The sequence below is a fragment of the Cornus florida genome, unplaced genomic scaffold (assembly GCF_030987335.1).
Source record: "Cornus florida cultivar Cherokee Brave unplaced genomic scaffold, ASM3098733v1 CherokeeBrave_3.0.0_Hap2_Chr03, whole genome shotgun sequence".
In the NCBI taxonomy this organism is placed as follows: domain Eukaryota; kingdom Viridiplantae; phylum Streptophyta; class Magnoliopsida; order Cornales; family Cornaceae; genus Cornus; species Cornus florida.
In genome coordinates, this window is record NW_026775573.1 from 31,263,747 (window position 1) to 31,291,129 (window position 27,383).

Sequence of the window (27,383 nt, forward strand, 5' to 3'; positions counted from 1 at the left end):
TATATAATTTCCAATTTTTCTTTTTAAAAATTCTAATGATGTGTCATTAAATCACCTTATTTAACTCTCACAAATTAAAAATAAGAAAAAACAAACATAAAAGAAAAAAAAAATTATAATATTCCCACTATTTAAAAGGGAACCCGTTCCTTTCCAAAAATTCTAAAGCCTAACTAACATTATTCAAAAAAAAAAATGTAGAAGGAAAAAAAAAGTACCATATTTGTTTAAAAACAAAAATAATAAATACAAGCAACAAAAAGAAAAAGAAAAACGCCAAAGAGAAAAAAGAGAGAGAGAAAAAAAAAAACATACATTTTTTCAAAAAATTCTAAAGCCTCATTCACACTATTCCAAACAAAACAAAAAATTGTAGAAGAAAAACAAAATGTACCCTATTTGTTAAAAACAAAAACAAAAAAATATTCACGCAACAAAATGAAAAAGAAAAAGAAAAACGTAAAAGGAAAAAAAAAAAAAAAAAAAAAAAAGAACATACGTTTTTGTTTTTAAAATGCATTCCCACCCTACTTCAAACATTTTTGCTTAATTTAAATTTTAAAAAATTATAAACAACCTTTTAATTTCTAGTTATTAAGTGTAATAATTTATTTCCTTTTAAATATTATGATATAAAGGTTACAACCCTTTAGGTTTCTACCATTACATCTGATTTGGAGTCCCTCCAAATGCAGCAAAATTATCTTCCAGTTTATTTTCAATTTATTTACAACCTTTATGATTCATATAATTTCCAATTTTTCTTTATAAAAATTCTAATGATGTGTCATTAAATCACCTTATTTAACTCTCACAAATTAAAAATAAGAAAAAAAAAAAAACATAAAAGGAAAAAAAAAAAAAACAATAATATTCCCACCATTTAAAAAGGAACCCGTTCTTCAAAAAAAAAATGTAAAAGGAAAAAAAAAAAGTACCATATTTGCTTAAAAACAAAAATAAATAAATACATGCAACAAAAAGAAAAAAAAAAAAAAAAAACATACATTTTTTTTTTATATAAAAAAATTTAACTCTAACACATAAAATAAAAAAGAGAGAAAAAAAAAGTAAATGAAAAAAAACAAAAATCTATAATATTCCCACTATTTAAAAGGGAAACCATTCCTTCCCAAAAATTTTCTCCTTACAAATTCTAGAGCCTAATTCACATTATTCCAGACAAATAAAAAAAATTGCAAAAGAAAAATAAAAGTACGATTTTTGTTTAAAAATATTACTAATAATATTTTTAAATTATGCGGCGGTTCATTATTCACAAAGTTTTTTAACAGACATTTCTTTTATTATGTGATGGCTCATCATCACAAGGTATGCTTGTGAGTTACCTGAATCTTAAATTATGTGATGGCTCATTACAATCTTGTTAAAACGATACATTACTGCCTTCTATAGCAATGATGGTGAGAGAGTGCACGAGGTGGGCATGATAATGACAAGCAAAGCAACAATGTTTACTATAATGAATTTAGCATCCTCATTCTTCTTCCATTTTTCATATTTCAATTCCAACAATTTCTTATATATATATATATACATACCAAGTTATTCATTTTTTATTAACTTAATAATATTTGTGCATTCTCACATAGTAGTACTAAAATAAAACATCTCAGTTTTTTCCTTCTTTCTCTTTTAGCAAAAACAAGTGACCCTCCAATTTGTTCCTATCAATAAAATTACTCTATTTAATTATATATAGAAGTTTTGTTACTTGAAATAAAAAATTGAAAAAAATAAAATTTTATTTGTTTGCAGGAAATTCTTGAAGATATTTGGATATAAAGGTGTCAAGTACTCTCGCAGCAGTATTGGGTAAGTTGACTCTCCAACTTTAGCAACAATATTGGATAACCTTAAGCCATTTCTTACTTTCTTGTTTGCAATTATTTTCAAGTACTATGATTTATGGAGTAAATTAGTCAATTATAATTAATTGTCAAAAAATAAAAATAAAAAATTAGAAGGAATATTAAATACTAAAACTCTTTAAGTAAGAAGAAATATTATTTATTGAGAAATATTGGCATGCAAGTGATTGGTGTTTGCATTTTTAATTCATGATCGAATTTGTGATAGTTATATGTTACATATTAAATTTTTTTAGAAATTCTCCCGTTTTCTCATAAGTCTTTAGGAAGTCATGCTCCATTTAAGGTGAAATATAATCCTTCTGACTTTGAATATGAATATAACAACTCAAATCTCTTGTTTTCCCTTAAGTGGATTATGTTATGATGCAATGGACTTTCCATCATTCATTTTCAAGAAAGAAAAAAAAAATACACAAGATTTTGGCATTTTCGGTGGGGTGTTTTTTTTATTAAATTTTATTTTATTTTTGTATAGGTTTCAACAATTTACCAAAGAAAATTTGGGAAGAATATGCAAGTTGTGACAACTATATTTTAGACTTATGATTGCAAGCCAAAAATAATTTATATATTCATAATTGCTGTTTTGTTTTTGAGATGTGAACTTATTTGTACAAGTTTAAAAAAGAAATATTTAAAAGAGAAGAAAAAAAAAAATAGAACAGTTTATGATGTTTTACAATATTACTATGTCTCTACAAATATATATAAAAAGTGGTCTATATGATAGCACATTATATCATATTTCATTTCTACACTTAAATTCTTCAACTTATTATTTTTTATAATTTTAAGAAATTTTAAATGTAATTTTTTTTCCAAGGATTTTTTTTTTTTTTTTAGTGCACTTTTGCTAGTGTGTGTGTATATATATATATATATATATATATATATATATATATATATATATATATATATATATATATAATTTCAAGATTATATATGTATACATATAATATAAAACTAACACCACAAAATATTTAATTGGTGAAAACATGGAGGGGACGAACGTGTTTATTTTGTGAAACTTGATATTCCCTGAATATGAGTATTTTCAATATGTCCGAGTCTATATACATACTTTTACAATAAGATAAATGTTGTGTTGGTTTTGGCATCATCTCAATTTGTTTTTGTTTTAGTCTATGATCATGGAGCGTGAGATGCACAAGTTCAATTATCATCCTGGTTGTTCATCAATGCCTGTAATTGGATGTTATCTTGATTGAGTCTATTTACATTCCAAAAATTTAAAAAATTAAATTATATGAACATTGTTATGTATATCCTTGCAACCACGCCTACTCCCATATGTCAGAGGGAGAAAGAGAAAGATTTTGTTTCTAAAATCAAAGTTATTATGGGTTGATTGCATCTCTTTTAAAGATTTTGCATCTCATATATATATGTATGTATATATATTACAAAATCAATAAATATATGGAAGTTGCTGAAAAGAAAAAGATAGAAAGAAACAAGACGGAAGTCGCTGAAAAAAGAGTCCCACCAGAAAGTGAAAATAAAGAGAGAAATAGAGGGGAGAGACTTTCCAAAAAAAGAAAAAATAAATTAGAGGAGATAGGGGATATTTTGATTTTTTATTATTATATTTTATATTTTATTATATGGGTATTTTAGACATTTCAATGGTTTAATTTACCTAATGTCCTTATTTGCACAAATTGTAAAATGCAGGGGTGTTTTATGAACAACAGGGGGTGAATTGCACATTTTGTATATTATGAGGGGGCTTTTTGCACTTAACTCATTTTTCATTTTTAACCTTTCTAAAAATTTGAAATAGATATAGAATTTTTAGAATTTTAAATAATAAGGGTATATTAGTAAAAATAATACCTTCTAACCAAACAAAAATAATGTGTCACCAATACATCATTTTTATTACCCATACCATTCATTCAACCAAACAAAACAGTGGATTCAATTATCTATTTTTGTGTTTATTTTTTCTCTGTTGAATTTTTGCTCAAAATCTATTTTTAGTTTTTAAAAGTCCTTTACTATTAGTTATTTTGTTTATTTTTAGTGGATTTCAAGTATACATTTATATATTTTATTAATTAATTGTTTGCTTATAATCATGCAAAGATATATAGCTAATGAGCACCTTTTGAAAAATAACTTTGTTGAGTTTGGTCATATAAGTTTTGGTCATTTAAGTTGTACTCTGTATTTTAGCTTTTGTTCTTAACTTTATGTTTTTTTTTTTTTTTTCAATTTAATTAAGTAAAAAGTATAGAATAACATTTTATTCTAATTTGATTATGTGTCTCTTACACTTAATAATTAAGAAAAATAGAAGTTGTTTGGTGAATATAAAATAAGTTAAAAATTTATAAAATGCTTGCGTCCTTTAGGAAAGAAAGGACGTGTCAGTTTATTAAGAAAATTAATACCAATAATTTAGTTTTAAAAAGAATTAACTCTCTATTTCAATCAATTAAAAGAAATCTAAAATTACTAAAATAATCTAAAATCAATTAACCAACCAGAACCCAATAATTTATGTAAACCAATTTTAAAAAGCAACATGAATAAACTTAATACCACGATCACGAACATGATTTCTTTGTTAGAGTCTCCCTCCCCTTGGTTTATTTGATTCGATTTATGCTCGTTTATACATATAATTGTTTCTTTAGGCATAAAGGAGCTCAATCGAGTTGAGTATGAGCTAACTTGAACATTCTTTAGGCATAAATTGTTAGAATGTTTCTCAAGTTCATTATAACGCGTATTGCTCCATTTGAGATGAAGAAATCTTAAGCTGAGGTGGAGTTATGAATAAATCCTTGTTCGAGGTGGAACACGCAAATACATAATTTGATCATGTGTTGATTACGTGAAATATTTGGGAGGGTCAAATTTGCAAATTTCGGTGTCTTGATTTTGGCTATTGCTAAGGTTGAACCGATTGAAGTGGCTTTGAACCGGTTCAAGTGTGGTGTCAATTTTTGGTTGCTACCAAAGTTGAAACGGTTTAGAAAGAGCTGAACGGGTTCAACTTGGATAATGAGTTACTGGAAGGAAGTTGCGAGAAACAGTTTCCTAATCAGTTTTGAAAGGCTAAAGATTTGGGGAATAAGTTGTACCTGCTATTTTAGAGTCGAAGATGAATATGCTATTTTAAGTTGCGAAATACTTGTTCGATGCGGAATTGGGTTTTAAAAACTCTATAAATAGAGATGGGTATGAAAGGTTTAGAGAGAGAGGAGAGAGAAAAAATGTAAAGGGTTTAAGGATGAGTGTTATGAGAAAAGAGGAGAGTATATGTAATTCATGAGTGTATACATGTAGCCTTAAAAGAGATGATGAGTGAGTAAGTGGGGTTTTGATATGTGGTTGTATATTCACTTCCTTAATTCATAATAGTAGAAATCTCTTTCTCTATAGATGTAGCTTTAGAGTTCGGTGAACCATATAAAATATTGTGTTGTTCGTGGATGTGTATAATTTGTTATCTCCATATATGTTTGTGTTGATGTGATGTGATGACACTTCCGCTGTGTATGATAAATGAGGGATTTAAGTCTCAACAACAGCCTACCGTTGAGTGGGTTGGAGGGAGTTAATTGTTCCCCAACAACTGGTATGAGAGCCGATAGTGGGTCAAAGCCTGTGATTGGTCCTGAAGATTAGTAGAAGAAAATTAGTGCGAAATTTGTCAAAGTAGAAGATGATCGTGAGATGCTATGGAGATTCAATCAGAATTGATAATGACATGAAGGTATGAAGAAGATAGATGGTGCGAATATACAAGCCCACGAGGAATAAGTCTTGGGACAAGCTGGAGGATGCTCATTTTTCAAGATAAGGCAAATGTGATAGGGGTGAAGCCCATGAGGAATAAGTTTTGGGGACATGCCAAAAAATATGCTAATTCTCAAAATGGGGCAAGGGTGTGAAGAATAAAAGGGTTTGCTCTAAGCCCGATAAAGACCAAAGGGGAATATGAAGAGTGAAGATGAGAAGTTTGTTGCTTTGAACCAGAAAAACAATTGATGAAAATGAATGAAGATTAGTGGGTTGCCATGCGTGAGCAATTAAACACCAATGGGGTGGATGGAGAAGGTAGAAGAAAAAAAAAAGAATGATGAATTTTGAGAAAATGTGGGGATTGTTAGAGTGTTTATCAAGTTTATCATTGTGCATGGTACTTTATTTGAGGTGGAGAGAAATCTTCAGTTGAGGTGGAGCTATGAATAAATCTTCAGTTGAGGTGGAGCTATGAATAAATCTTCAGTTGAGGTGAACCAATGGAGGAGCATGTAAAAACATAGTTTGATCACGTGTTAATTATGTACGTGGAATATTTGGGAGGGTCAAATTTGTAGATTTTGGTGTCTTGATTCTGGCTACCGCTAAAGTTGAACAGGTTCAAGTGGCTTTGAACCGATTCAAGTGTGGCGTCAACTTTTGGCTACAACCAAAGTTGAACCGATTTAAAATGAGCTGAACTGGTTCAACTTGGATAATGATTTATTGGAAGTTGTGAGAAACAATTTCATAATTTGTTTTGGAAGGCTGAAGATTTGGAAAAGAAGTTGCCTTAGCGCTTTTAGAGTAGAAGACGGTTATGATAACTCCTTGTAAGCAAATTGGGGAATACTTGTCCAATGAATTGGGTTTTGAAGAGATTATAAATAAGATTAATATGAGAGGTTTAGAGAGAGAGAGAGAGAGAGAGAGAGAAGAGAGAAAAAATGTAAGGGGTTTAAAAATGAGTGTTGTGAGGAGAGGGGAAAATATATGTAATTTCTGAGTGTATACATGTAGCATCAAAAGAGATGATAAATGAGTAAGTATAGTATTGACATGTAGTGGTATATTCTATTAATTGATTCATAATAGTGAAAATCTCTCTCTCCATGGACGTAGTCTTAGAGTTGGTGAATTATGTAAAATATTGTGTTGTGCATGGATGCGTATGATTGTTATCTTTATATATGTTTGTGTTGATGTAATGTAATGATACTTCCGTTGTGTGTGATGAAGGAGGAATTTAACTCTCAACAACAACCGACCATTAAATAAGTTGGAGGGAGTTAATTGCTCCCAATATAAATAAACGAGCTCAATCGAGTTGAATTTTAGCCAACTTAAATGTAGTTTGAACTCGATCAGAACCGATCAAAACTCGATTGAGCTTGATCATCTCTACAAGATTAACGAGCCGAATCCAAACACGTCAAAACTCGACTCGGCTGGGCTACCCGTCCTTAGTCTCTAACTTAAGGTGGTTGAGACTTTTTTTTTTGAAAGTATTTTATTTTATTTTTTTTTAAGGTGGTTTAGACTTTTGAGTAAATAAATAGGTTTGGTTCATTATTATTTTTTTTTTTAGTTTTACACAAAAAGGATATTTTTTATGATCCCAGCAAAAGCGATAATATGGCTTGACCACGTTGAATTCGGATTGGATTTCGGTAGAAATTTTCAGTCACAATATTCATTACTCTTTCCGAACCTTTATGATTAACCCGTAAACTATCTAATCTGGTTAGGTTGTCTTGCAAAGTAAAACCTTAAACAAATCAATTTACTCATGTTTTTTTAAAATTTTGTTTCAACAATCTTTCTCAATCATTTTCATTGTTATTGTTATAATCATTAATATTATTCAACTTTTTATTTGAATTTTTCACAACATTAATCCATATTGAGATTTTTCTGGATTTCCCAAAAAATGTCTCTGATCAATAACCATCACCTCTCAACTTCAATTTCTTCATCTTCTTCTACCTTCATTTCCCAAAACAACTTCTTCTGTATAAGGTATCCCTACTCACTCTCCCTGTTTGGTTGCTGAGAAAGTAAAGGAAAAATAAAAAAAATTGAAATCTCGGGGCGCCCTTTCCATTTTCATGAATATTTTTTTTAATTACATTTGTTTTTATTGATGCAGAACTCAGAATGTTTCGCTTCCTATGAGAAACAATGGGATTTATAAATGTGCTGCAACTCCTCCCGCCAAAAAGACCGGTACACATCATTATTTGCATTATAATTTCAATATTTTTCGTTTGGTTGCTGGGAAAACGAAGGAAAAAGATTCAGCGTTTCGTTTTCTCTAGGTAATAGATGACAGTGTAATGGGTTCTACTAGGTTATAAAAAAATAAAAATAAAAAGTAATAATATTTAGGCCTATTTGTGTGGCCGAAGAATCTAACCTAACCTAACCGATGGGGTTTTTATTCATTTAATGTTGTGGATAAGTTGAAGTCTGGATTCTATCTACCACATTAATGGGATGGAAACTCTTGGACTAAACAAATAGATTAGAGATCGAAATCAGTCCAAGTATCATTTTTCTTGAAGAAATTGTATTAGTAAAACCAGCAAGTTTGACAACATTTGCTTCAATTTGTGAAGGTTATAAGACAAATGTCTCTCGTAACTCAAACATGGCTAAACTTCAAGCTGGCTACCTTTTCCCAGAGGTATATTACGGATTTTGCTATATCTCTTTGTTATCATGCAATGTGCTTCCATTGATATTGAAAACATCATTCACATGAGCATTTCGATCGTATTGTAGCACATGTTTTGTTTGCCATACCAGAGGCTGCGAAATTTACTTAGTTGGATACATGTTTTGATATTAGTTCTTAGTGTGCCTTGCCTGAAAAATTGAAATAACACCTACCTGTATTAACCTGTGGCTTATATCCTTTGAAGGAAAGGAGACTCCTATAGGGACATTACAGTTTCATCATTATTACCCTTTTTTGTTGGGTCATAAGGAGAAATTGTAAATTCATGGAGGATATTGTTGATCTTTCGGACTCTTTGTGTAGCTTCTAAGGGATGCGTTCCCCTTTTGAACGCCTTTTCCAATGCATATATTACTTGTCAAAATAAAAAACTAAAAAAAATGATCTCTATACAATTGTCAAAATTATAGCAAAAGTTTTGTAAGTAAATGGATAAAGAAAGCATTGATTAACTAATAGGTGGGGGAAAAACAAATTAGTTGAGGTGCTTAGAATGTATCTTCATTGAGATTGGATCCGAATCTCGTAGTGGATAGTTTGTGAAATGTGTGAGTACTTACCTAACCGAGAAATAAAAAAGCTAGAACCAGCACTCTTATAAAAGGATGGGTTAATTTGGTGAAAATAGAACTATTCTTCATGTTTGACAGATCAATGAAGATCTTAGTAACATCCGAACGATCCCATTTATCTCAGCAATATAGTCCAATATGCTGCAAAACAGAATAATTTGTCTTACATATCGAGAGGAAAAAAGGGTTAGTCTTGACAATTTCATTGCCAGTAATTTTGATGCAGCATCTTCATTGAGATTGGTTGGTTGGTTCATGTATGTAAATTAATTTTTAAAAGCCAATAGTTTCTGTTATAAATCAGGATTGATAAAGTGATTAGTGTTTGTACAAAAATGAAACTAAACAAATTTTGAAACTTAGGTTGCTAGAAGAAAGAATGCACACTTGTTGAAGTACCCTGATGCACAAGTTATAAGCCTTGGCATTGGTGATACTACTGAGCCTATTCCGGAAGTTATAACTTCTGCTATGGCAAAGGTACGTGCTTTATTTTACGTTTTGATGTAAATGTCTTCCTTTTTTTTTCCACAGAAGCAATTTATATTTTTAATTGTTCATAAATGAGCATAAATTTTGTGAATTATGGTGTTAATTTTGGTTGACATTCAAGATATTGTGCAGAAAATTGTGCAGCTTGAATTTCGATTAATTCTACTGTATTTCTGCTTTAAATTCTAGTATGTCTTGATTTTGAATGGGTTTGTGTTGATTATAGACTAGATTCAGTTTATCAATGTTTATTTTTTCCTTGCATATTCTTCTGTTTGATTCTGCTTGAACGCTCTTTTTCGCTGAACTCATTGCACTTACCGTCATTACCCTTCGGTTTTCTATGAAGCATTATTCTGTGAAGATAGTCAAATTAATCAGTGATAGATTCCTAGGTTTTGTTTTAAACCTAAATCATTACCCAATCTGTTTGTCAAGTATCAACTTTGAGGTCTAGTGGTCTTAGCTTGAAGGCTACGGAGCTGTGTGATCATTAGTCTCTCTCTCTCTCACACAGACACACACACAAAACACAAAATTAGCCTTAATCCCAACTACCTGGAGTAGGACCACAGTTTGGGTTGACACATACCATGGACACATTTTTAAATATGTCGCATGAAAGTAATTGTTGTGATTATTTATATCTCAACTGGTTTGTTAATTGAACTGTGATGATCTACCAGTTTCTTACTTGTTCAACTTGTGCCAGAGGTCACACGGGCTATCAACGATAGAGGGTTACACCGGTTATGGAGCTGGACAAGGTGAACAAGTAGGTGATCGATGTTCTTTATTTGCTACTGACTGCTTAAATGTTTGTAGTCACAAAATTTAAAATTTTATCCTTTTCATACTAAACATGTTTTTGTCAAATAAGTTCCAATGTGGCTAATTTCCACTTTTCATTGTCTTTGTGAAACCTTGATATTGCTGGAAGAGTAACAAAAATTGTTGATGTGGTCAGCCTTTGAGAGCTGCGATTGCTTCAACCTTTTACTCAAACCTTGGCATAGACGATGCTGATGTATTTGTCTCTGATGGCGCGAAATGCGACATATCCCGCCTTCAGGTTTGATTTGGTTTCTAGTATGTTTCGAAATTTTCACTTAGTTTCCACAAAGTTTGTTCATTCTTTATCTCATTCACAGTAGATGAATTCCTTTGTCAAATGATGGCCTCTTGTCTGAATCTTATAAGCACCGGAGTTCATTTGCTTATTAACTAATGCTATTGAGATTACCTGACTTTTCTTTGTTCTTCCTTTACGGCAGGTCCTTTTTGGATCTGGTGTTACAATGGCGGTGCAAGACCCTTCATATCCGGTAGGTAGTTCATACTTCAGCACAAGAAAGAAATGTTGGGCTTGAATGGTTTGTAATTCTAAAAACAGTTCTAAAAAATTCAGAAAACAGAAAACTGTTTCCAGAAAACTATAAAAGAAGATTATCTGAAAACAAGCCTTTTTGCAACTGAGTTTTCACAAAACGGTTTTCAAAAAACTAAACCAAGCAGAGTATTTGAAAACAGAAAACTATTCTCAGAGTTACAAACTAAGCGAGCCCGTTATCTCTAGTAGTTTTAACTAGTCGTATGTTTTCTACGTTCTACCTATTATTCATTCCCACATCTTGAATTACAAGTTTGAGCTGATCTCATCATCTCTTGCTAGGCTGTTCTGTTCAGGTTGTTTTTGTTTTGTTTTTTTTTTATTTTTCACATATCTTTTTATAAGAATTAAGGCTTGTGCCTGATTTATAATTATTAGGTGTTCAAGATTTATGGAAAAATTCACAGCTTCCTTTTAACTTATTGTTAAATTTTATAATACTAGTAATTATCTAGTTCAATATTAAGGCACACGATGAGTATTCTTTTGCTACTCCTAATTAAATTGCTGATAACATTGTTTTTTCTTTGTTTTATATCACAGGCATATGTAGACTCAAGTGTTATTATGGGTCAGACTGGCCAGTTCCAAAAGGATGTCGAGAAGTATGGAAAAATCGAATACATGAGATGTTCTCCAGAAAATGGTTTCTTTCCTGATTTATCCACCGTCTCTCGAACAGATGTCATATTTTTCTGTTCACCTAACAATCCAACTGGTTCTGCTGCATCAAGGAAGCAACTTACTCAGTTGGTTCAGTTTGCCAAGAAGAATGGGTCGATTATAGTTTATGATTCCGCATATGCCATGTACATGTCAGATGACAACCCGCGGTCCATCTTTGAAATTCCTGGAGCCAAAGAGGTAGCTTGAAAATAATGGTGTATTTTCTTCCCAACATGTTTTGGTTTTATTAATTTCTGCTATCTTTTTACTTAATAATTTTCTCCCACTTGATTGTTTTGGTGAAATCCTGCTATCTTCATTCTAACCATTTTTTCCCTGATTTTCTAGTTTCATTTTTGGATGTTTGAACACATATTCTCTAAAATCTTAAGCTGTTAGAGAGTGTGTAACTCAATTCTTTAAGTACTCTAACACCGCCCCACGTGTGCCTGGCTTTCGGTCCTACACATATATCAATTACGATTATGCAGGTGACTCTGAGATTTAACTCAGGACCTTGTTTGTTCTAATATTATGTTGACTGCAATCTTTCTAAACACTTGAGACATTAGAGAGTGTGTAAGATCATTATTTAAGTCATATAACAGGAACCTTTATGGTGAAGAGACTTATTTTATGGATAATTTTCTGGTTTATGAGGTCATAATAAAGCAGTCGGGAGAATCTCAAATTTCATGTCAATTGCAGAATTGCATATACCTTTGATATAACATGTTTATATGTTTTGGTCATCTTTGGATGTCCCATTGAAGTTGAATAACTGCATAGTAATGCTACTAGTTGTGTCCTTGGTATTTGATATGATATTAATTTTTTTCGAAATATCATCATTATTAGAGTTATGCTGAATGCATCAATGTTTGAGGGTTGAACATCAATCGCTTATGAATCACAACTGGTGACTTCAATTTAACATCTAATGCAATTATTTCATCATATTTTTTGGTCATAGTAAAAATTTACTTCATAAACCTCTAATGCAATTATTTCATCCTTTTTTGGTCATAGTGAAAATGTTACATCATAATATCGAAGTCGAAATTTCAAACTTTAACGGGGTACATTTTGCAGTCAACTACTAATTCTCCCCATTGTTGATGCCCTCTGCAATGCGTCATCTTTGAATTGAATTTTTTATTCTGAAGTATGAAGTTTAGGTTTCGTTTCCATGAGGTTATTGTGTAGCAAATGTGGGTATCAGACCTGCATAAGAAAACTATGTTTGCAAAAAATGACTTTGTGCTGAAATCATGTTCTGATTTGTTATCAGCATCCGGTACCATGAGCGATTTGCCCATGGATGGTGCAAAATTTGGTTTGTTGGAGACGACCAATATTGTGGAAATTATTATACATTCTTATTTTTCCCCTAGACAACTTTTTAGAATTTCTCACCATCAAAAAGCTATCATTAATGTGATCATATGATTTAAATCTGGTAGAGCTTTTGGTTTAGGATGAGCTATTGTATGCTACATTTAGGGGGTTTCGAATTTGTATCTTTTGATTCTTCTTAAGGGGAGTATTCCATCAGCTATATCTAATATAAATTTGAAGTCGTGTCCATCTATGGAAATTGCAGGTTGCAATTGAGACTGCCTCATTTTCGAAGTACGCAGGGTTCACTGGAGTTCGTCTGGGATGGACTGTGGTTCCAAAAGAGCTTCTCTTTTCGGATGGGTTTCCTGTTGCCAATGATTTCAACCGCATTGTTACTACTTGCTTCAATGGTGCATCCAACATTGCCCAAGCTGGTGCTCTTGCATGCCTTTCACCAGAAGGTCTTAAGGTCAGTTAGGTGGTCTCAGGTTCTTCATTAATTTTCAGGGGGGGGGGGGGGGGGGGTGGTGGGGGTAGATTTTGTCAAGTTTTAAGTGTAAATAGGGTCACACATTTAACCACAAGTACACAATGATTTTACAAGGAAATTTTCTCTCAATTAGAGATCAAAAACCTTTGTTCTTGGCAGTACTAATTGTAATGCAAGTAGATACACACACAACTGTCTCTCACTCTGCACGCACCCTAGCTCACAACAATGTACACATGCACTCCCCCTATCCTACACAACCTTGCTTGGATCCTATGAGCTCTCATAACTCACCAAATACATATATAAAGATGTATTACGACAATACTTAAGTTATTACACAAGAAATTAGCGAGAATACAACTTAAAGTATCAACCACAAAAGCAAAACCTCATTCTGCAGAATCTGTGCTCAGAGGGGTAAACCTGGAATTTCGTATTGTCACAGACTTGTAGATGGTACCCTCAACCTTATATCAACATTATACACCTTCTCATATGATGTTCTCAATGGTTCAAGCAAGGATATCACTTTCACAACTCAACAGGGCTTATGTCTAAAGAAAACCTTAAAACCTTGGGTTTCAAAGGCCAAAATACCAAATGACCATTTCTCTATGCAAATATCAACTTGTACAACCTTGAATCAACTATAGAAACTTGCTTAAATGATAAGAGTTCAACTCACAGCAAGATGACATACATATATACTTATGATAGAAGGCTAAACCAGAAAAAACAAGGCATACATGGAGGTTTGAGACATCAAAATGAACTACATCATAAATATGTGTATGAACAATGATTCTGCAGATGTCAAATAGTAAAACAAACTTGCCTCAACCTATGGACACCTTTGAAATGGCCTCAAGCATGGAATGAACCTCTGTACTAACCCTTTGCACCAGAAAAACAACAACATACAGCCTTGTCCACGATCTTCAAATACACACTCGCACTATATGAATTAGCTCACAAATAAGTCTCACAACTTAGTAAAATCTCATTGTTCTTAGTGTCTCGAGTGCTTGTCACAATGTAGCTCAAGGGTGCTCACTCATAAGGCATAAAAAGGCACAATGCTATAATATGATATATATAGGGTACATTGATCTGTAATCTTACCCTAAAGAGGAAATCCACATGGCATCATTCTCTAATCATTGGCCAGAGAATGTCTTGACATTCCTTGAGCAAAAAACCACAATGCCCTACCACCTTGCATATTTGTCCTCTAGTCACCTTGCCTTTTGACAGCTTGCATATATATACACACACACACACACACACAGTAATACACATCAAGCTTAACCACTAATCAATGCATAATGACTCTCATTTTCTCACACTAAGACCACAGAGCATGTGTCACACATTTGTTCATCATTTGTAAAGATCAAAATACCCCTGTAAGGGACACTAGTCAATATATATAGAATTATGTAGCAGCAACTGTGAACACCTAATCAACATGTAATTCTAAGCAATGCAATGCAATGCACTATCTCAAACAAATGTATAATAACATAATACATGTGTGAAAAGATTTAATTGCCCTTGAATGGTTATGTAGCCAAATATCACATTCTGAACCAGTTCTGTAAATCCTAATTTGCCTGTAATAAGAACTGTCAACATAATGTAGCTTCCTCAAGCTATCTTAAGAGATATCTTATGAATGTAAAGTGACAATGCTACCCCTGTAAGCCTCTATAATGCACCGAGTATATCAGAGCCACTTGAAACTCACATAAATGGACCTGTAACAGCTTTTTGACATTTAAAAGGACAAATCCTAATTCAAAGATGGGACTAACAGAGGGAACTAGATTGAAGCATTGTGTTACATTTTTCTTTTGAATAATGACAAGTAGTATTTTTTGTGGGTGGGGGATGACGTTAATAAATATGATGATGTCATTATAATGTCATCCTAAATTTAGTTGACTTTGTTTCATAACTCATTATTATTATTATTATTATTATTGAGCTCCTATAATCCATGGATTTTGCGCTGTTCAGGCTATGCATGAGGTGATTGGCTTCTACAAAGAAAATACTAATATTATAGCGGAGACTTTTAACTCACTTGGCTTTAATGTCTACGGAGGGAGAAATGCACCTTATGCATGGGTTCATTTTCCCGGTCGAAGTTCATGGGATGTGTTCGCTGAAATTCTCGAGAAGACGCACGTTGTTACAACCCCTGGCAGTGGTTTCGGACCTGGTGGTGAAGGTTTTATTAGGGTTAGCGCCTTCGGTTGTAGGGCTAATGTGTTAGAAGTATGTAGAAGATTCAAGCAGTTGTACAAGTGAGGATGATTTCATTTGTCTCAGCCATATCTGGCTTTCTGTGATTGTATTTATTAATCCTTCTGCATTCTAGTTGTGCTTATATTTTCATGAATGTTCAAGCAATCTATCAGTGAGTAAGTTCTAATAATAGAGAGTCAGATTTATCAGATTTATATATTTCATAATAAATTGTTGGTGTTTTTTTAACTTTTATTTAACAAAAATGCATGCTGAAAAAGAAAAGAAAGGATACCATTAGCTAGTAAAGATAAGAAAAGAAAGGAAAAGAGACAATTTGATAAACCTACTTTTGTGTTTGATTGAAATTAGGGAAGCCAATATATAAATATGTGATAGAAACTCTTTCTAAATGAATAAATATATGATAGAAATTTAAAATAGTATAAAACTATACTTTTAATAAGTAAATAAATAAAGTTTGATTGAAAAGAAAATCTAACCAGGGAAGAAACATATAACTATGAGATAGAAACTCTTTCTGAAAAAAATAAAAATAAATGATAGAAACTCAAAATAGGATGAATTTTTTTTACCGGAGTTATTCATTAATTTAGTTGTGAAATGAATTTTTGGAATGAGTTTTTATTCCAAGAGAATGGTCATTTCCACTTTAAATTAATTTCATATCAAAAAAATGAATGATTTGAATGACATTCCATTCCATTCCATTCATGGATAAGAGATTCGTAGCAAATATAAATGACTAATAATTAAAACTAAGTACATGATAATACACTAGGGGTAATTTTAAAGAAAGAAAATTAATTACCTTAGATACAGGGAAAAAAATTATAATATACATTTTAAATTAAAATAAATGATGAACACATCATTCATGTAATAACTTGTTGGTCCCAGCTTTTATTTAAGGTTTGTCCTTTGAATGTTAGAAGTTTGATAACAGGTCAATTACTGTGATATACTAGGAACTATAGTGTGCTCAAGCTATTTCAATGATGAACAGGGGCATTATGGCTATTTTAAATATGAGAGAGCTCATTTTAAATTGATTAAAGAAGGCTCATTCAGGGGCAATTCAGTCTTTTCACACGTGATATATAATTATGGAATAATTACACTGACCTTCCTTGAGGTTTCGTCAACATACACAGACCTTTCTTTTTATTTGTCAAATTACACTGACTTCCCTTCCATGAGATAGATGAGTGAAATTACAATTTTATCCTCACTATATTTATTTTATGTTATTGCAAAATGATGAATTTTGTTTGCCTTGTCGCTGTTGCCGCCAAAGGTCTCTTCGACGGCAAATTCGTCAGGATCTGTAAACAGAAAGAATGTGCGATCAGGTGGTAATAATTGAATAGCAAGATTGGTGGCGGTTGTGGTGGTTTGCTGGTGGAATTGATGGAGAAGTTTCTGTAACTACCCATCATCACTGCTCTCTCACCTTAACATTAAGTTTCTCTCTCTATCTTTATAATTTTGCTTCTGGGTTGTCTACTATTGTAAAACACGGAAGCTAAATTGGAGTGTTAAAACAACAAGTAACTGTGTGTTTGCCTGTGTGAAGAAGTCAGGGTGGAACCAGAGAAAACCCGCATAGAGATATAAGATATTAGATTTAGAGAGAGAAAAAAAGATAGAGAGAAATAAATGGGTCCATGTTGCAATATTGGGTGGTCTCATTGTCTGATATGGAGAATTGATCAGAGTAAGTCCTTTTAACCTTTGCTCTTCCTCTCTCAAAATTTTGTTCCAATACATGATTTTTCCTTTTCGATCTTGTATGGTCTTGTAAGATTTTGTTATGAACATTAACTTTCAAGCAAAGGAGGTGACTAAACTGGTGTCGCATTTTGATAAATAATGGAAGTCTAGTTATGAGAGAGGTTTGTATGATCACTTTTTCTGGTGGAGCATGCAGCTAGTTTTTTTGCAGAGCTGCTGAATTGTAGTATTTAAGTGAAGATGTCCTTTTTAGTCATCATGATCCCTATCATGCATCTTTCGAATAGAGTTTAGTTATAGAGTGCCAAACAGGGTGAAGGCAATGGTAATGGTAAAGATAATACGCAGTATTATCATTGGAGGGCATTTTGGTAAATTTATTTGAGTAAATAAGGTCAAATATGTCTTCACAACAAATAAAAGGGTACTTTAGGAACTTTATAGGATAAAATTTGGTTACATCAGCCATAGTAAACAGGATGACTATTAGCGACTGTTTAACGAAATGAAACAATGTGTTATAGAGATACAAACTTAAAGGGAGATCCGTGTGAATTTGATAAATAAGAAAAAAGGTCAATATATATTGACATAACTACGAGGGAGGTCAGTATAATTTATCCATTTATACTTTCTTTGAATGCTACATTGCATCACAGAGCTCATAAATATATTTTGTTACTATATACACAGGCTGCACCACTCATTTTTTCTATATATTGACTAGTGCCCAGCGGAGGGGCACTCACGTTGTACATGGAGTGTATTTGCTTGACACGTAGACAGTGGTCCTAGAGTGAGAGCATGAGGTCTGCTATGCATTTATTTGGCACCAAGATTGTGTCATATGAGATATGTGTATACAATGTGAGTTGTTGTATTGCTGGTGCACTAAAGTACAAAAGCTACAAAACAGGCAGGGACATTGTGGTCCTTTCATGATTGGTGGAATGTGCCACGTCTATTTCTTTATTAGGGCAGGATTACATCTCAGTGTACTAATATATATACATTGGTATAGCAGCAGCAGCAACCTTCAAGCCTTGACTGAGTGTGGCCTATTTGCGTTTTCCTGTTTAATGTCAAAACTTGGTGTTTCTGCTTAATTCATCACCATTGTTGTGCCCAATTATCAATAGATTTTGTTACAACTTCTAACTAAATTAGTGTGGATTTTAAATCCAAAAACTATCAATTTAGTAGTCCAAACACAACATAAAATAGAATAGACCATCTTTTATCTGTCAGTGACAACAATAATTGCACCCATGGTGTAGCATTACCCTTTATCAAGTGGACCCAATAATTGAAATTTGTTGGTGAGTAGGTAGGTCTTTTTGCTGTCAATTGAAAATAATGGAGTTATCTTTCGATTGCACTCCTCCCACAGTCCCACCCACGTGATAGAAGCTGACCAGCCTGGATTGTTCATCAATTTGGAAAAAGTGAAACTGTTCCTCTTTAGGGAAATTAATTATAATTATTTTCTTTTCTTGTGAAATCTGTAATTGTGGGACATTATTTAGTTACTTATTTGACTAATTGATAGAATGTTCAAATCTCGACAAGTGAAGTCGTCAACCAACGCAACCAAATATAAGTAATGATATATAAGTAATGAAAAAAGAAAACTAAAACCTGGCCCAAATCTGCAGACGAGAGGAACAAAATCAATTAAATCTATGACTTTCTAGTGTTAAATACTTCGGCAGGGTTTCAGGGTCGTTGAACTAATACTTTTGCTTTATGCTTCTTGTTTTTACTAGTGTATTGTAGCAAAGTAAAAGTACAAAGTATATTTGATAACGTTTGTTGTCATTTGAATAGTACTAAAACACTTCTAAAATTGAGACCAAAATTCATAGTATAAAAATGATGCTTTTGTTTGTAGCAAAGAACTGTTCAATTTTTTATTTTTATTTTTTTGTTATTATTATTTTTTTAAATGATATTTTTAACTAGCAATTTAATTTTTTCAAACTTATAACACTTTTAACAAATATGCTTTCATATTTTTGCTCCTAAAAAAATTATATAGTAAATTTACGTTATCAAATAAGTTTTGAAATAATATTGAACCTCCTATAAAATAAAAACTTTACTTCTGTTTTAGATCAAAACAGAAACATGAAGCAAAAGCAATTATCAAATTAACAGGCCCACAGTGAACAACTCCTAAATAAAAATCTTACCGGGGAAGTCAAATATGGACAAAATTTCAAATTCAAGTCAACAATCTTATCACTAAGTTCATGCATCTGGTAACGGTCACTAAAGGCTACCTTACATTAATTCTTAGGGCTCAAGACTTTTTGTACATGCCAACAAATAAAATCAATACTATCAATTAAGCAGAGATCATACGCATGTAAATTACATTAGCAATACTCAACATCTTTTCTTTCCTTCCAACTACTCTCTCTCCCAGCTCCTCAATTAGGTTGTTCAGAGATAGCAATGGACTTTGTGAGCCCAATAGTGGATGTTACATGCCGATTATGTGGTTGCATCGCAAACACTACCAACTATATTCATCATCTCCAACATAATCTCAACTCTTTGAGAATCGAAAAGGAAAAATTGATCGAGCGAAGAAACGATGTGAAGAGACAAGTTGAAAGTGCCGAGAGACGACAAATGTACCGAACGGAACAAGTAGATGGCTGGCTTCGTAGAGTAAACCAGCTGGAGAGGGAAGTGGACCAGATTCTCCTTCAGGGTGATGAAGAGATCCAGAGAAGATGTCTCAAGATTTGCCCCGGAAGTTGCTTGTCTAGACACAAGCTCGGGAAGAAAATATCTAAGAAGCTACGAGTTGTGGCTGGTCTGAACAGTGAAGGGGATTTCAGCACAGTGGCTGTAACATTGGCCCCGCCACATGCCGAAGAAATTCCTCTGGACAGGATTGTGGGCTTGGATTCGAATTTTGACGAGGTCTTGAGACTCGTCAGAGATGATGATAATGGAGTGGGAATCATCGGAATATATGGAATGGCTGGAGTTGGGAAGACGACTCTATTGAAGAAACTCAACAATGAGCTTGCGACTCGGTTCAGTGGAGAGTTCGATGAGGTGATATGGGTTGTTGTGTCCAGAGATGTAAGTAGCGTCGAAAGCGTTCAAGATAAAATTGGGAAGAAGCTAGGATTTCCAGGCACGTGGCGGAGCAATAAAAGCCAAGATGAGAAGAAACAAGACATCTTTAGGTTCTTGCGGTGGAAGAAATTTGTGCTACTTTTGGATGACATATGGAAGCAGATTGATCTTCTCGAAGTGGGAGTTCCAGTACTTTCATACAAGGCCAAGGCAATATTCACCACCAGATCTGAGGAGGTGTGCGGTCTTATGGAAGCCAAGAAGAAGATTAAAGCGGAATGTTTGGTATGGGAACAAGCCTGGGATTTGTTTAAAGATAAGGTAGGAGAAGAAACCCTTAATTCTGACCCTGAAATAAGAAAGCTCGCACAAGATGTTTGCAAAGAATGCTCCGGTTTGCCACTGACATTGATTACAATTGGACGAGCCATGGCTAGCAAGAGAACCCCCCATGAATGGGATTATGCAGTAAATGTGTTGAAGAAATCAACATTCAAATTTTCAGGTATGGGAGAGCAAGTGTTTCCTCTTTTAAAATTTAGTTATGATAACTTATCTGATGAAACAACTAAGATTTGCTTCCTATATTGTGCTCTCTACCCAGAAGATTGGGACATCTATGTTCCCGATCTCATAAAATTGTTTATAGGTGAGGGGTTTTTGGATGATGAATGTGATAACATCGATGAGGCTTGTAAAATGGCATATGAAATTATTGGTAGGTTGAAGTGTACATGCTTGTTGTTGGAGAGCAAAGAAAGCCGTTCTTTTGTGAACATGCATGACGTGATTCGGGACATGGCATTTTGGATAGTTTCAGAGAATGGAAGGAGGGAGATGAAATATTTTGTGCAAGGAAATCTTAATTTGACCAAAGCACCTCCTATTTCTAAATGGGAGAAGGCTGAGCGAGTATTTTTGTTGAGGAATTCCATTGAAGACTTAAGCGGAACTCCTAGATGTCCCAATCTCTTGACTTTAAATCTTAGTTGTTCCGATCACTTGTCTGGTTTTCTTTCTAATAGTCGTCTAATGACCATTTCTGATAACTTTTTCCAGTTTATGCCGGTTCTCAAAGTTCTGGACCTGTCAGGAAATGAATATTTAACGAAGTTACCGTCAAGCTTTTTCAGGTTGTTTTCTTTACAACATCTTGATCTCTCATTGACAGGCATAACAGAGTTGCCAATTGAGTTTAAGTCGTTGGTAAAGTTGAAATATTTGTATATGAATGAAATGCAAAAACTTGATATGATCCCACCACAAGTCATATCAAGTCTTTCCATGTTGCAAAGAGTGGAGATGAAAGCTAGTGGTGTTTCAAGGGTATTTGATGAAGGTAGCATTTTTTATGGTGGCAATGAATTGTTATTGGATGAATTGGTAAGCTTGAATCACCTGCAATACTTAAGTCTGTCTGTAAAAACTGAACTGGCACTCCAAAAATTACTAAGTTCACAGAAGTTACGAAGTTGCACGTTTGGTTTAGGCATCGAACATTGCCAAGGCTCGAGTTCACTACCACTGTCTTCTCTACAGAAAAATATTAAGAGACTCGAATTTTTAGAAATTAAATTTTGTTATTATTCAGAGGTGTTGTCAATGAGCTGCGATATGATAGATGGAAGCAGAAGCTTCCATAACCTCAGGATAATCTGGATCACACACTGCACGGCTTTTAAGGATCTAACATGGCTAATTTGCGCGCCAAACCTTCGAGAGTTGGAAATTTCTTGCTGTTGTGCAATGGAACAAGTAATAAAAGATGATGATATTGGTAGGGAAGGAAGTTTGGGTGTGTTCGTGAGGCTACAAAAATTGTTTCTAGATGCACTGCCAAGGTTGAAGAGCATCTACAGCCATTCATTGTCCTTCCCCTCTCTGATCCACATTAAAGTGCATGACTGTCCGAGGCTTAAGAAACTTCCTTTTGACTGCAATAGCGGCAAAGACACTCTTCGAACAATTCAGGGTGGAAGAGGGTGGTGGGATAAGTTGGAGTGGGAAAATGAAGAAACTCAATCTGTTTTCTCTCCTCTTTTCAAAGAAGAATGGTGGTAATTGTGAGGAAGAGTTGCCTTATCTCAGTCACAGGTAAAAATCTCCATTATTAACTGCTTGTTTTTGTTTTTTCCCGAAAATTTTATAATATTATGGGGTACCGTACCTGGTCTCTCAGACGTTGGATGTAATGGTAGGACCTACCTGATGGATAATCTAACGGCTAAGAGATCCCGGGGTACCTACAGAACTTCTTGTCCCTGTGAAGTAGTGTCGTGCTTAATGCTAAGTCTCTTTTAATCTTTCTTTTCTCTTTTCAAAGACAAATGGTGGTAATTTTGAGGAAGAGTTGCCTTATCTCAGTCATGAGAAGTCATCCAACAAACAGCTGGGAGACACAGAAGGGACGCTACTCCCATGTATTCTAGAATTTTCCTTCCGTCACAGGTAAAAATCTACATTCTTAATTGCATTTTTTTTTCATCATAACAAATTAGGAGAAGTGGACTCAAACACAGACATACTTATTCGGAGAGCGTGCTCTACCATCTAGGAAGTGGATAATGCCCTCCATTATTATTTGCTTGTTATTATTTTTTTTCATCTTTTCCCGTTGATCTGGTTTGTCCCTGTGAGGTAGTGTCATGCTTAATTCTAAGTCTCTTTTAATCTTTCTTTTGGGGAACAATGACACACAACATATATAATAATAATGTTGTTTACTTGTTATCAATAATGATAAAAATAATATCTACTGTTACTATTATATTACTAGATACTTTATATATGTTTGAAAAAAAAATATTCAGTGCACATTTTTGTAACTTATAATATTTATATAATATATACTTGATAAATCATTGTTTAATTTCTAATCAAATTAAATTTACATTGTTTCCCTTCTTCGATCAATTAAATAAACTTGGGTTTTCCGCAACACATGTCAACAACAGTTATATAAATTATATAATCAATCTTAAATTAAACATCTTTTCTTGTTTTAATATTATTCTTAATAATTTAAACTATACTCTTTGAATTTCATCTGATCTTTTGTTTTAACTAGTCGGATGTTTTCTACGTCCTACCTATTATGCTTGAATTACAAGTTTGAGCTGATCTCATCATCTCTTGCTAGGCTGTTATGTTCAGGTTGGTGTTTTGTTTTTTTTTTTTTTTGTTTTTTTTTTCACGTATCTGTTTATAAGAATTAAGGCTTGTGCCTGATTTATAATTATTAGGTGTTCAAGATTTATGGAACAATTCACAGCTTGCTTTTAACTTATTGTTAAATTTTATAATACTAGTAACTATTTAGTTCAATATTAAGGCACACGATGTGTATTCTTTTGCCTAATTAAATTGCTGATAACATTGGGTTTTCTTTGTTTTATATCACAGGCATATGTAGACTCTAGTGTTATTATGGGTCAGACTGGCCAGTTCCAAAAGGATGTCGCGAAGTACGGAAAAATGGAATACATGAGATGTTCTCCAGAAAATGGTTTCTTTCCCGATTTATCCACCGTCTCTCGAACAGATATCATATTTTTCTGTTCACCTAACAATCCAACTGGTTCTGCTGCATCAAGGATGCAACTTACTCAGTTGGTTCAGTTTGCCAAGAAGAATGGGTCGATTATAGTTTATGATTCCGCAGATGCCATGTACATGTCAGATGACAACCCGCGGTCCATCTTTGAAATTCCTGGAGCCAAAGAGGTAGCTTGAAAATAATGGTTTATTTTCTTCCCAACATGTTTTGGTTTTATTAATTTCTGCTATCTTTTTTACTTAATAATTTTCTCCCAGTTGATTGTTTTGGTGAAATCCTGCTATCTTCATTCTAACCATTTTTTTCTTGATTTTCTAGTTTCATTTTTGGATGTTTGAACACATATTCTCTAAAATCTTAAGCTGTTAGAGAGTGTGTAACTCAATTCTTTAAGAACTCTAACACCGCCCCACATGTGCCTGGTTTTCGGTCCTACACACATATCAATTACGATTATGCAGGTGACTCTGAGATTTAACTCAGGAATCTTTCTAAACACTTGAGACATTAGAGAGTGTGTAAGATCATTATTTAAGTCATCTAACAGGAACCTTTATGGTGAAGAGACTTATTTTATGGATAGTTTTCTGTTTTATGAGGTCATAATAAAGTAGTCAAGAGAATCTCAAATTCCATCTCAATTGCAGAATTGCATATACCTTGGATATAACATGCTTATATGTTTTGGTCATGTTTGAATGTCCCATTGAAGTTGAATAACTGCATAGTAATGCTACTAGTTGTGTCTTTGGTATTTGATATGATATTAATTTTTTTCGAAATATCATCATTATTAGAGTTGTGCTGAATGTACCAATGTTTGATGTTTGAACAACGATCTCTTATGAATCACAAGTGGTGGCTTCAATTTAACATCTAATGCAATTATTTCATCATTTGTTTTGGTCATAGTAAAAATTTACTTCATAAACCTCTAATGCAATTATTTCATCATTTGTTTTGGTCATAGTAAAAATTTACTTCATAAACCTCTAATGCAATTATTTCATCCTTTTTTGGTCATTGTGAAAATGTTACATCATAATATGGAATTTGAATTTTTTGTTCTGAAGTATGAAGTTTAGGTTTCGTTTCCATGGGGTTATTGTGTAGCGAATGTGGTATCAGACCTGCATAAGAAAATTATGATTGCGAAAAATGACTTTGTGCTGAAATCATGCTCTGATTTGTTATCAGCATCCAGTACCATGAGCGATATGCCCATGGATGGTGCAAAATTTGGTTTGTTGGAGACAACCAATATTATGGAAATTATTATACATTCTTATTTTTCCCCTGGACAACTTTTTAGAATTTCTCACCATCAAAAAGCTATCATTAATGTGATCATATGATTTAAATATGGTAGAGCTTCTAGTTTAGGATGAGCTTTTGTATGCTACATTTAGGGGGTTTCGAATTTGTATGTTTTGATTCACCTTAAGGGGAATATTCCATCAGCTATATCTAATATAAATTTGAAGTTGGGTCCATCTATGGAAATTGCAGGTTGCAATTGAGACTGCCTCATTTTCCAAGTACGCAGGGTTCACTGGAGTTCGTCTGGGATGGACTGTGGTTCCAAAAGAGCTTCTCTTTTCGGATGGGTTTCCTGTTGCCAATGATTTCAACCGCATTGTTACTACTTGCTTCAATGGTGTATCCAACATTGCCCAAGCTGGTGCTCTTGCATGCCTTTTGCCAGAAGGTCTTAAGGTCAGTTAACCACAAGTACACAATAATTGTAATGCAAGTAGATACACACACAACTGTCTCTCACTCTGTACGCACCCTAGCTCACAACAATGTACACATGCACTCCCCCTATCATAAGCAACCTTGCTTGGACCTTATCAGCTCTCACAACTCACTAAATACCTTCAAATACACACTCGCACTATATGAATTACTGAGATGAATTAGCTCACAAATAAGTCTCACAACTTAGTAAAATCTCATTGTTCTTAGTGTCTCGAGTTCTTGTCACAATGTAGCTCAAGGGTGCTCACTCATACGGCATAAAAAGGCACAATGCTATAACATGATATATATAGGGTACATTGATATGTAATCTTACCCTAAAGAGGAATTCCACATGGCATCATTCTTTAATCATTGGCGTGAACACTAGGACAACAGAGCACGTGTCACACACTTGTTCATCATTTGTAAAGACCAAAATACCCCTGTAAGGGACGCTTGTCAATATATATAAAATTTTGTAACAGCAACAGTGAACACTTGATCAACATGTAATTCTGAGCAATGCAATACAATATAATGCACTATCTCAAACAAATGTGTAATAACATAATACATGTGTGAAAAGACTTAATTGCCCTTGAAAGGTTATGCAGCCAAATATCACCTTCTGAACCAGTCCTGTAAATCCTAATTTGCCTGTAATAAGAACTGTCAACATAATGTAGCTTCCTCAAGCTATCTTAAGAGATATCTTATGAATGTAAAATGACAATGCTACCCCTGTAAGCCTTTATAATGCACTGAGTATACCAGAGCCACTTGAAACTCACATAAATGGACCTGTGACAGCTTTTTGACATTTAAAAGGACAAACCCTAATTCAAAGATGGGACTAACAGAGGGAACTAGATTGAAGCATTGTGTTACATTTTTCTTTTGAATAATGACAAGTAGTATTTTATGTGGGTGGGGGATGACTTCATTAAATATGATGATATCGTTATGATGTCATCCTAAATTTAGTTGACTTTGTTTCATAACTCATTATTATTTTTATTATTATTGAGCTCCTATGATCCATGGATTTTACTCTGTTCAGGCTATGCATGAGGTGATTGGCTTCTACAAAGAAAATACTAATATTATAGTGGAGACTTTTAACTCACTTGGCTCTAATGTCTACGGAGGGAGAAATGCACCTTATGCATGGGTTCATTTTCCCGGTCGAAGTTCATGGGATGTGTTCGCTGAAATTCTCGAGAAGACACAAGTTGTTACAACCCCTGGCAGTGGTTTCGGACCTGGTGGTGAAATTTTTATTAGGGTTAGCGCCTTCGGTCATAGGGCTAATGTGTTAGAAGTATGTAGAAGATTCAAGCAGTTGTACAAATGAGGATGATTTCATTTGTCTCAGCCATATCTGGCTTTCTGTGATTGTAGTTATTAATCCTTCTGCATTCTAATTGTGCTTATATATTCATGGATGTTAAAGCAATCTCTCAGTGAGTAAGTTCTAATAATAAAGAGTCAGGTTTTATCAGATTTATATATTTCATAATAAATTGTTTGTGGTTCTTTTACTTTTCTTTAACAAAAATGCTGCTATGAATTTTGCAACTAAACTATAATGAAAAAGCATAGTTTTATATATAGTGG

At 33.4% G+C, this 27,383-nt stretch overlaps 3 protein-coding genes across 4 annotated transcripts; all 3 read left to right on the forward strand.

The window, feature by feature from the left end:
* The first annotated feature begins 7,231 nt into the window (after nt 1–7,231).
* Nucleotides 7,232–15,821, forward strand: LOC132300149 (LL-diaminopimelate aminotransferase, chloroplastic-like). The gene is made up of 10 exons (XM_059797116.1): nt 7,232–7,691; nt 7,822–7,898; nt 8,291–8,358; nt 9,348–9,464; nt 10,189–10,251; nt 10,444–10,548; nt 10,751–10,801; nt 11,410–11,730; nt 13,136–13,342; nt 15,386–15,821. The coding sequence occupies exons 1-10, from the start codon at nt 7,603–7,605 to the stop codon at nt 15,677–15,679; spliced, it is 1,392 nt and encodes a 463-aa protein (XP_059653099.1). The 5' UTR covers nt 7,232–7,602; the 3' UTR covers nt 15,680–15,821.
* A 3,853-nt stretch (nt 15,822–19,674) lies between these two features.
* On the forward strand, nt 19,675–22,915 carry LOC132300150 (disease resistance protein SUMM2-like). Of its 2 annotated transcripts, XM_059797118.1 has the most exons (3): nt 19,675–20,972; nt 21,072–22,561; nt 22,791–22,915. In XM_059797118.1, the coding sequence occupies exons 1-2, from the start codon at nt 19,829–19,831 to the stop codon at nt 22,526–22,528; spliced, it is 2,601 nt and encodes an 866-aa protein (XP_059653101.1). In that variant the 5' UTR covers nt 19,675–19,828; the 3' UTR covers nt 22,529–22,561; nt 22,791–22,915. The 2 variants fall into 2 exon arrangements, with proteins under 2 accessions (XP_059653101.1, XP_059653100.1); XM_059797117.1 differs by having other exon boundaries at nt 19,675–22,561.
* Nucleotides 22,916–23,363: 448 nt separating this feature from the next.
* On the forward strand, nt 23,364–27,289 carry LOC132300151 (LL-diaminopimelate aminotransferase, chloroplastic-like). Its single transcript, XM_059797120.1, has 4 exons — nt 23,364–23,620; nt 23,870–24,190; nt 25,533–25,739; nt 26,827–27,289. Exons 2-4 carry the CDS (start codon nt 23,894–23,896, stop codon nt 27,118–27,120), a joined length of 798 nt encoding a protein of 265 aa, XP_059653103.1. The 5' UTR covers nt 23,364–23,620; nt 23,870–23,893; the 3' UTR covers nt 27,121–27,289.
* Nucleotides 27,290–27,383: the final 94 nt, after the last annotated feature.